Source organism: Myotis davidii, unplaced genomic scaffold (assembly GCF_000327345.1).
Source record: "Myotis davidii unplaced genomic scaffold, ASM32734v1 scaffold562, whole genome shotgun sequence".
In the NCBI taxonomy this organism is placed as follows: Eukaryota; Metazoa; Chordata; class Mammalia; order Chiroptera; family Vespertilionidae; genus Myotis; species Myotis davidii.
In genome coordinates this window covers 1,943,518-1,954,477 of record NW_006293953.1, presented here as the reverse complement: position 1 = coordinate 1,954,477, position 10,960 = coordinate 1,943,518, and the positions used below count along the sequence as shown (strand labels likewise).

The window sequence follows — 10,960 nt, the reverse complement described above, 5'->3', positions numbered from 1 at the left end:
TGCTGCACTGAGGCACCGTGACTGATGGGAGAGACTGACACACAGATAGAGGGCCTCAACGTAGGGATGCCCTGCCTTCCCTTCCTGCCTCAGGCCTTTGCACTTGCTTCTGCTGGAACATGCTCTTTTGACCTGAGATTATTTTTTTTTAAATATATTTTATTGATTTTTTACAGAGAGGAAGGGAGAGGGATAGAAAGTTAGAAACATCAATGAGAGAGAAACATCGATCAGCTGCCTCCTGCACACCCCCTACTGGGGATGTGCCCGCAACCAACCAAGGTACATGCCCTTGACCGGAATCGAACTTGGGACCCTTCAGTCCGCAGGCTGACGCTCTATCCACTGAGCCAAACCGATTAGGGCTGACCTGAGATTATTGATCCTTGGCCACCTCCACCTCCCCATTCAGATCTCAGCTCAAACCTCACTTCTCCAGAAAGATCTCTGAGCATTCCACCACCTACATCAGTCCCCCAGGCATTGTCACCTCCCCATAACTTTCTGTCTTCAAAACCCAATCACCTCTGAAATTGTCTTGTTTCTTATCTTCTCTGCTTCCCACTATGACAGTGTTTCTCAGCCTTTTTTTCCTTATTACCACCCCCAAGGAGTCTTCTTAAACATTTTTGTCCTAATTGCCCTCCCATTACATTTGAATACCACCACTGTACTATGTATGTCCATATGTGCTGTGGTGCTGCAAAGCCACAAACCACTGCAATATTTTTCACTTGGCTCCATTGGAGTTGATATCACCCCAGTTGAGCATGCACAGACTACAACACAAGCTCCAGGAAAGCAGGAACCTTGTTTGTATTGCTCACTGCTGTGTCTCCAGAGCCGAGCTTGGTGCATGGAAGGTGTTCGGTAAATATTTATGGTGTGAATGAAAGTCCATAAACCCTGGAAGCACAAAGACGACTTTTGTCCCAAAGTTGGAGAAGGGACTAGTAGGGAAGGATTCTGGGAAGACAGGACTCCAACGTGAGGTTGGCTAACTGAAGAAGAGAGATGCAAGAAGGGTGACCAGTTAGAGGGACACAGTGTTGGCAAAGGCACAGGGCCAGGAAGCACTCTGGAGCATGTGGGGTGGGCCCAGGACTGTGGGAGGGAGGGCCTTGAAAGTGGGCCCAGCCTTGACTTCTGTGGACCCTGGTTCTTGTCTTACCATTCTGAAGGGCCCCAATGTCAAGCTGGGAGACCCCAGTTTCTATCCAAGTTCTACCACAAACTGGCTGCGTGACACTAGAATGGGCAGGTGTGCTGGCCTTATTGACTTGTGGGGTCTGCCTGGCTGGTAGCCCATGATTCTCCCATGGGGGTCATTAGCCACTGCCTCTCGCCAGTGGCCCTGAAAACTCCCACGTGGATTCCTGTGGTAGCAGTCACAACTGCAAAGAGAACTTCCTCCATTTTGCTGTAACCCACGCTGAGGATGTAGACAGTCTCCCAGGCCTGGGTCTCCTAAAGCCTCTGTGACATCAGAGACCTCCCTGCAACTCATCCTTACGTCTCATCTCTCTGCCCACCATGCCAGCTCTGGCTAAAACCAGTGGGAGCCATTGAGGAGCACTGGGGGCTTATCTCTGCTTTTCCAGACTGGGCTGCTTTCAATCCTGTTTATTTATCCAGAGCAGCCGCCCGCTGAGAAAATGGCTGTGTTTGTTTCCAAGTGTGTCGTGTGAACCGTGGGCTAAATATACCCACACTGCTGCCTCCCGGCACCCGCCCTGGAACAGCACGCCCCATTCTGCTGGTGCTGTCTACAAAAGCAATTCGCAGAATCCACAGCCTTGGAAATCCTGCCCCCCTCCACCCGCCTAAGAGAAGGCGCTCCTTGAAGTGGAGATGAAGTGTTGTTCTGGCCAGGAATGCACTCGTGGGGGCTGGGCAGGTCAGAGCCTTGTTCTTGATGGCACCGAAATGAGAATGTTCCCTCCACCCTGGAATGACTGTTCCTGGACAGTGAGTGCTTTGTGCCTTTGCAGGGACAGAGCCTGTTTACTCCAGCCCAGCCCCAGAGCCGAAAATGTCCTGTGGCTGCCAGCTCTCTACTTCAGGAAAGTTCCCACTGAGGGAGCCAGGCCGCTCCCACTTTGGCTACAGCCCCAATGTCCCGGGCTTCTTATGGGACATTTGGCCCCTTGGGATAACCATGGCCTTCTGGCCATGCCTCCCCACAGCCCAGGACTCCCCCCATCACAGGTCTGTCTTTTTTGTGAATTCACCTGGGCCTACTTTGCTTCGGATCAGAAAAATTAAAACTCCTATAAGAATTTTCTTTTGCCAACAAAAATGGAGGCTAGCCAGGGTAAAGATGGAGAGACAGGGACGCATATCCACACCAGCCATGCCTGGCAGCAACAAGGCCAAGAATTCAAGGGGGGCTGCCTGCTGCCGCTGCTATACCTTCTCCCCAGGCCCAAGACTCACCTCCACCCGACTCCACCCCACATCCATTTAAACGGGAATCCGTTCAGCACTAGTGACAGGACAGGTCCTCCCCAGTGTCTCGCACAGGGAATGTAGCAGCACTCCCTTTGGGGCTGGGCAGTCCTGAGTTCTGATCTGGGCTTTGCCACCTTTTAGCAAGGCCTTCCTGTTGTAAACCTCAGTTGTCTCATCTGTGAAATAAGTTTCAGATCGCTAGTCTGGGAATTATGATGCTGCAATGAGATAATAGTGCCTGGCACTTAGTAGACATGCAATACTTTCGTTCTACTCATGTATTTATCGACTACCAACTATGTGCTAGATAGTGTTCTGGGTGTATAGAAACAAGACAAAATCTCTGCCTCGTCAAGCCACATCGAGTGCAGGAGATAAAGCAAACAAAAACAAAGTGTAGAATCTGGTTATGAAAAGTGCCGAGAAGAAAAATAAAGGAAGGTAAGGAGATAGATAGATGGGGGTGGATACCATGTTAGTAGCAGAGTCAGGAGTGCAGAGAGGGAGGGGGGCAGGTGATGATCTCGGCTCCAGCGCTCCAGGCAGCAAGAGCAACAAGCTCCTGAGCTCAGCAGAGACTCCGGAACGGCGAGGGGGCCGTGCTACGTGTGGAGTGTGCAGTGGGGAGGGGCCCTGCTAAGCCTGCTGGTTGTGATAAGGACTTGATTCCAGGCACGATTGGGAAACCTCGGGAAGGTTAAGAGCTTGGAGTGATGTGGTCTGAATGGGACTTTTCCCAGCAGACGGGTAAGCTTTCTGGTAAGGGCTGTGGCTCATGTGTCACTGCTACCTTCCTAATGGCTGAATAAATGTTGAGGATTCTTTGAGTCAAGTTGGCAGCTCAGTGCACGTGGCACTTGCTAGGATACCAGGGACATGAACAGACATGAATGACAGTGGCTTTCTGAGCGTGGAGAGAAGCTGTTAGAGGGCTTTAAGCACAGGCATACTATGATCTATGTTTTTAAAAACCTTCTTTGTGTGGAGCATGGACTGAGGGGGGTTATCAAGACCAGAGGTGGGGCCAGTCAGCATCAGAGAGAGCAAACTGGCTGGGTGCGACCTGGGGCCCATTGGAGACGGCAGGCCCTGTCTGAGGAGCAGGCACACTCAGTTAGCTGGGACCAGGTGGAACTGTGGCCCAAGGGGTGAGCGCTTGGCGGAGGCAAGAACACTGGCTCTGGAACCAGCCAGGAATTCATCTCATTCCCTCCCCGGACCCACACAGCGCATTGATTTCAAGGTGCCACATGCTAGACTTGGGTTTTGGTTCCACCACTGACGAAGCTGGGTGACCTGATCAAGTCCCTCCGCACTCAGAGGCCAATTTCCTGGTCTGTAAACGGGGAGAGACAGCCTGCCTTGCAGCATTGTTGGGAGGATTAAAGGACAAATCGGGTGGGAAGCTTCTCATTAAAGGGTACTCTAAGCTCCCCTTTCCCTGCCCCACAGGCCAAGCTGGGCTCTCTGCTGTACCCTGGCTGGGTAATTTAACCCGAAGCCCCTCCCTCCCATATCATGTGCTTCCCTCCTGACTAGCTTCAGGGCCCAGAGTTGTTGCTCACCTCCTCCTGGACACAGAGTCATGGCTTCCCCCCCCCCCCCCCTCCATCCCCCGGGGGAACAGGGCTGGAGCTCATAGACCCACCCCAGGCCTGTGTGCTTGTTCTGGTCTCTGTGTTGCCCTGCTCAGCCTCCCTGGGCAGAGGAAGAGGGAAACATCCTCTGCCAGGAATCATTCTGGGAATTCACTTTCCCTTTTCTCTCCCTCCCTCTCTCCATCACAGCAGTAGAAAGCTTATGGCTCCACCCTGCCCTCACTCAGACTCTACTCCAGGTTTCTCTGGGGCTTCAATCACACGTGGTCAGCTCTCGATCACCCCTGCACCCTCGTCTCTCCTATCCCTTCCTTCTGCACTCTGCTCCAGCAATTGGCCTCCAGTCATTTCCTGCCCATCTCTTTCCCACCTCGGGTTCTAGAGTACCGTTTCCTAGCTGTCTGACCTGGAACAAGGCTCTTTTCCTACTTCACACTCGCTTTCTCAGCAATAAAATGGGTTGGTCATTTCCAACTGGAGGTCAAGAAGGAGGGCAGTTCTTAACCCTTTATCAGGCCCAGCGTGGGCAAGGATGACAGCAGTTTTTCACATTAAGGCCATCGCTTGAAGGTGGCCCCCTTCTCCAAGCACCACATTACTGTTTGAGGGTTCCAATAGCACCTCTCCTTCTCTCTCTCTCCCTGCAGGACACCTTTGTGGAACTCTACGGGAACAACGCAGCAGCCGAGAGCCGGAAGGGCCAGGAACGCTTCAATCGCTGGTTCCTGACGGGCATGACTGTGGCTGGCGTGGTTCTGCTGGGCTCACTCTTCAGTCGGAAATGACCAGACACTGACCATCCACTCACCCTCCCACGCCCGTCCTTCCCCCACCACATCCCTCCTTTCAGCCACCATTGCCACCAGGAGAACCACTACATATAGCCCATGGCCACCCTACACATCACAGGGTTGGGCCTAGACCTGGTCCCCCACAATTAGTTTTCTAGAATTGACTATGCTTCTGTGAGAGCTGCCTTCCCCCACACCTCAGTTCTCCTGGCCTCAAAACCCACAAAGTTTCCCCAAAATCTGCCCCATGGAGCTGGCAGGCATGTGGGAGTTCATGGCTGATGGCTGGAAGGGCCCTACCTGATTGGTGGGACCTCCTTATCCCTTAGCCTCCTCTAGAATGCTTTCCTGCCAGGGAGCTAGAAAGTTTTCTGACCCTTTTTCCTAGAAAGACTAGATTGCCTTCGTTTTCATGTTTGTGGCCTCAGAATTGATCATTTCTTATCCCCACCCCACCCTACCCTCTAGGACCTGGGTTCCCCTTTCTTTCATTCCCACCCTCCAGTGGCCACTTAGGGGCCAATTCTGACTAATTAGGGATTCAGGCTGCTTGGGATAAAGAAACAAGGACCAGGACCCCCTCCCCAACTCTGGCCTGACCAAAGTCTCCCCTCCCACCCCAGCCCCAGTGTCCTCTAGAGGTGTCTGGCTAGAGGCCAGCCTAACCCAGGAGGAGGGGGCTGTCCTGCAGGAAGCACCCCATACCAAAGCTTGGGTGTCCCTTGCAATTTAGCACTACCCCAGCTTCCCTCCCTTTCCCCTCCCCTGGCTCCCATGACCGTGACTGAGGGACCAACTGGGCCCAAGACAGGTGCCCCAGAGCTGTTTATGGCCTCAGCTGCCTCACTTCCTGCAAGATCAGCCTTGTGGCATCTTTGCTTTGGATTGCTGCCCATGGCGTTCAGAGGCCTCGGCCCAGAGGGGAAGGGGGGCTACAGGCAGTAGCTATGGGAGCCCTAGGGTCTTCCCTACCTCAGGCAGGAAGGGCAGGAAGGAGAGCCTGGTGTGCAGGGTGGAAGTAGGGCTGCCTGGAGGGGCCAGTCCTGCCTGGCCAAACAGATTTGTGCCCCACCCCCATTCAGCCTAGGCAGCTGGGCTGCCAGGTCAGAATGGCCTGGCCAGGAGCGCTTCAGGCCTCCCTCCCTCCTCTGCTCTACCCATGGCCTGTCTCATCCCTGGGGGTCCCGGCCTAGCAGCCCTGCCCCCCCACCCGCACCCGCTGGGCTCTCTGCTGTACATATTCAAAACTAGTTTTTATTCCTTGTGAAGATATACTATTTTTGTTAAGCGTGTCTGTATTTATGTGTGAGGAGCTGCTGGCTTGCTGTGCGTGTGCACATGGAGAGCTGGTGCCCAGAGATTGAACAGCCTGACGCTCCCTCCCTGCCCTGGTCCGAGGAAGCCAACCGGGGGTCCTGGCTCCTGAGGGGCACCTATCCCTCCCCCAGCCCCCTCCCCACACTTGTCCCAGCTCTTTGAAATAGTTTGTGTGAAGGTGAAAGTGGAGTAATAAACTGTGTTGAGCATTGAGCAAAGGGCCTGGGCTCTTGTGTGTTCTGGGGCGGGAAAGAAGGGACTGCTCGCCTGACACACAGGCCGGAGGAGAGCTGGGTTCTGGTGCCAGCTGTGCCGCCCTCCGGGGAGGCCCGTGGACAAGTTGCTTTCTCCCTTGGGCCTGAGTTTCTCCACCTGCATATTGATGGGCTTTTTATTGAGCACTTGCTGTGTGCTGGGCACGGGCTGTATGTGAACAGGACGGGCAGTTCCTGACCCCAGGAGCTGACATTCTGGTGGGAGAAACAGTCAGATAGCCATAGGCACAGTCTTAGACACTGGGGATTCTATAGTGAACAAAGTCCTTGCCTTTACGGAGCTTTCATTCTAGTCAGGGAGACAGACAGACAGACAAATACAAAGACAGCTGTTGCAGAGGTGGAGACGACCATGAGGAAGCACGGCCAGACGGACCTAGTGGGGAAAGAGATAAGGGGTCAGACTTGAGGTAACATATTAAAGGCAGATATCACAAGATCAGCTGTTTTAGAGAGAGTTCTAGAGCGTAAGGAGGCAAGGGTGATTTGAGTTTTTGAAACAATGACGCCATGACAGTTACAAAAACGAAGTGCACGTCTGAGGCCAGTACTACCCAAGAGGCTCAGACTGGTTAACAGCATTTCATTCGGGGCCTGAGCAAAACTGGGAGTCAGGAATTCGGCCTCCCTCGGGGTGACCCAGAGGCCCGGGCCTGAAGACTATACAGGTTAACTAAGGGGAGCAGGGGCGAGTGGTCCTGATGAAGCAGCAGATGCCCAGACTGAACAGTTTTCTTCGAGCTGAAGAAAAGTTGGGGTGTCTGGAGTTGAGAAATGGGGAGAGGGGACTGAACTTGATCCTGAGTGCAGCCAGTGAGGCTGCTAGGGAATGACATGCCCCTTAGGGCCCCCAAAGCGCGCTGGCTGCTGTGTGAAGAAAGTTCCGGAGGAGGAGCTGAGTCAAAAAGAAGACGTGGTTTGGTTAACGCTCCGGTTCCGAGGATAGGCCAGGTGTGTGTATCTTGGGTCACCATTCCTGGTCTTTGGGCAAATTACCAACCACTGTACCTCAACTTTTCCCTCTATGAAATGGGTATGATGGCAGCACTCCTCTTAGGCCGTGGTGGTCAAGATTGAATGAGATAACCCCAACAGAGGGCTGGATGTTGAAGGGGCTGCAGGTCATCACTAACGTGGACTGAAGGGTCCCTGGTTCGATTCCGGTCAAGGGCATGGTCAGGACTCGCACAGGATGCGGCCAGTCAATTTGTTTCTCTCACAATTGATGTGAGAGAAACGCTAATAGGCGGACTCCCCAGGAGGAGGGAGGAGGTGCACCTCATGAAGTTCCAAGTGGCTGAGACCTGAGATGGGTCGGGGAGAGGTCTGGGAAAGCGGGCGGGCCTGGAGGCGGGACCTGCCTCCGGCGCTCCGACCCACCCGCTTACAGGAGCGGGCTTGATTGCCCCCTGGTGGCCGGGGAATGCGACCTGACAGCCACTCCCACCCCAAGACACCTCCCTGCAGGCCTGTGTCCTGCCTGGCCAGCGTTCTCTGGTGTCAGTCCTTCCTGCTCACCTGAGGACGTCTGCGCTTCCAACCCTTGGGTTCTCCCGGGCTCAGGATCACCATTCTTAGTTCAAGACCAAAGCCTCCAGCTTCCCACCCACCTCTACGTCTACAAAGTGTCCCCGGCCCTTAACCTAGCCATTCAAGTCCCCACCCTAGATTCTTGATATCCTTCCAGAAACTCTTTTCACACACAGGCAAATATAGCTATCAATACAGTTTGATTTTTTTTTTTAACACAAAAGGTAACAGACTGTGCCTTGCTTTTTAAAAATCATCACCCGAGGATATTTTGCCATTGATTTTAAGAGAGATTGGAAGAGAGGGAGAAAGAGAGAAATATTGATGTGAGAGAAACAAATCAATTGCCGCCTCTTAGGCAAATCCTGACCATGCCCTTGACCGGAATCGAACCCTTCAGTCCACAAGCCAATGCTCTATCCACTGAGCCAAACCAGCTAGGGCTATAAATGGTTTTTTTAATATATCTTTTAGCAAGGCAAGGATTGAAGGTTAACTTTGACTTCTTGGCATGGTTCTGCATTCTCTAAAAGTTTAAGATAATGATTGTATGCATTTCTGTGCAATTTTTAAAAATTAAGTCATGCAGAAAAATCAGGTCTTATATCATGATCAAATTTATTACATAATGTCCGGCTCTGCATTTTTCTCTACCACCACAGCCTTTGTCATGAGGAAAAAATAACAATAACTTTTTCTTAATACAAAGAAGATAGAAATTAACTCATATGTTCTCTATAAATTTGCCTTCTTTGATTTTTAATAACTATCCATGCACTAATGTTAGAATTTTGGGCATATGGAGTATCAATTCCCTCCTTAATTATTTAAACCATTCCATTTCAGTAGGTTCACACATGAATAAGTAGCTTGAATAATTCCATGAGAAAGAGCCTTATGAATTCTTATGAAATTTAAATGGTTTTACAATAAAGCCAATCTTAAATTTTGGGGAAGCCATTATTAAAACTCTAAAGTACTGAAGGCAGGGGTGGGAGGGAAGAAATCAACCAAAGACCTTGTATGCATGTATGTATAACCCATGGACACAGACAATAGGGTAGTGAAGATCTGGGGCGGGTACAGATTCGGGCTGGAAGGGGTCAATGGGGGGAAAAGGGACATAGGTAATACTTTCAACAATAAATATTTAAAAAACAACAAAAACCCAAAACACTAAGGTATTGAGAAAATGGACATAAAGTAAGAAAAAAGTCGTCTGAAAATAAAGACTATAAACATAACGTAGTGGCCTAGAAAAAAAAACTATGCCCTGTCCTATTACATTGTAAAATAATAACGATAAATAAAAATAACGTCAAGGCCTTATTGGCAAACCATGTATGTGGTGGAACACCCCACTGCAGGTGCTTGGCCCAGGCTTTTAGGCACATCAATCTCGCCTAGGCTTTGTGCTAAGCCCCCTGGGCCCCTGGAAAACAAACTCCAGTGGCTCCATGGACTTTGTGGAGGGCGCGTGGCCTTCCCAGGGCAGTGGCCATGTGCTCTGGGCCGACCACTGCAGTAGTTGTCCAGGAGGGAAGAGCCCAACCTTGGTGGTGCTCAGCTTCTCCTGGTAGAGCAGGGGGGGACAGAGGAGCAACAGGTGAGTGTAGTGGTTAAGAACAAGACACTGCAACTAGACTGCCTGGGGGTAGCTGGGTGCCCGTGGACAAGTGGGTTTTTTCTGCCTCAGAGATCCCAGACTTGAAGCTGAAGAAGCTGGAGCTGGCTGTCCAAAAAGCAAATGGGCACAGAAAAGAAAAAACAGCCCATTCTCTCTGGGCAAAGGATTAGGAAAGGAACAACCTAGCAAGACAGAAATTTTTTAGACAATAACAGCTCTACTATGGCCCCATCCACATCAGCAAAGGCCAAGTGGGGAGCCTAGATTTCCAGCTTCATGGGTCAAAGTATTCAACTACCCCACCAATGTAGGGTATTGTGAGAGAAGGCCAAAGCTTTGATCTCTGCTGGCCAGTAATGAGCCCTACCCTGCCACACCCTTCCCCACAACGTCAATAGGAAACACTTTGGGAGCCTGGAATTCCATCCCTACCTAACAATACAAAAGTGGGTAAAGAAACATAAAGGAAGACAAGGTTCCTATGTTTCACTCAAATTAGAAAACTGATGACACCAGTAGACTGTGATAAGTTATATATACGTAATATAACAGCTACAGCAACCACTACAAAAGCTATACAGAGACACTAAAAAAAACCCACTATTGCCCGGCTCAGTGTGGCTCAGTTGGTTGGGCATAGTCCCGTGCACCAAAGGGTTGTTGGTTCCATTCCTAGTCAAGGCAATTGATTGGGTTGCCTGCTCAATCCCTGATGGGGTGAGTGCAGGAAGCAGCCAATCCATGTTTCATTCTCACATTTATGTTTCTCTCTCTCCCTCTCCCTTTTTCTCTCTCTAAAAATCAATTTTAAAATCTTTATTAAAAAATATAACAGTATAGATCATTTGAATTCTAAAAAATAAATTTCAAATAACCCTCAGGAAGGCAGAAAAAAAGAAAGACAGTGACATGAATAACAGAGAGAACACACATAAAACAAACCAAAAAAATTGAGTGGCTCAGTAGTTGAACCAGCAGGTCATGGTTCAATTCCCAGTCAGGACACATGCCCGGGTTGCAGGCTCAGTCTCCAGTGTGGGGCATGCAGGAGGCAGCTGATCAATGATCCTGTCTCATCATTGATGTGTCTCTCTCTCTCTCCCTCTCCCTTCCTCTCTAAAATCAATAAAAATATTTTTTAAATTGGGAGATATGTCTTAACCTATCAATAATTATCTTACCGTATTTGCCGGCGTATAAGACAATTTTTTGGCCCTGAAAAATATGCCTCCAAGTGGGGGGTCGTCTTATACGCCAGGTACACTTCAGATAGACTGCCCATAGTGCTTGCCCTGTGCCATAGTGGCCTCCCGATGCCCGCCCACTTCATTCCACATACCGTTCAGGCATCAGCAGCGCTGCTGGGTTTAT

The 10,960-nt window shown here is 50.7% G+C and overlaps 1 protein-coding gene across 5 annotated transcripts in view; it reads left to right on the top strand.

Annotated features, from left to right (window-relative positions):
- BCL2L1 (BCL2 like 1) overlaps positions 1–6,371 on the top strand; it is a 48,150-nt gene extending 41,779 nt beyond the window's left edge. For 4 of the 5 annotated variants that reach the window (XM_006767859.2, XM_006767858.2, XM_006767860.2 and 1 more), the window contains exon 3: positions 4,697–6,371. In XM_006767859.2, the coding sequence (XP_006767922.1) occupies positions 4,697–4,834 (138 nt within the window). In that variant the 3' untranslated portion in view covers positions 4,835–6,371. The remainder of the gene's footprint in view (positions 1–4,696) is intronic. The other variant, XR_001514584.1, reaches the window with a different exon arrangement.
- Positions 6,372–10,960: the final 4,589 nt, after the last annotated feature.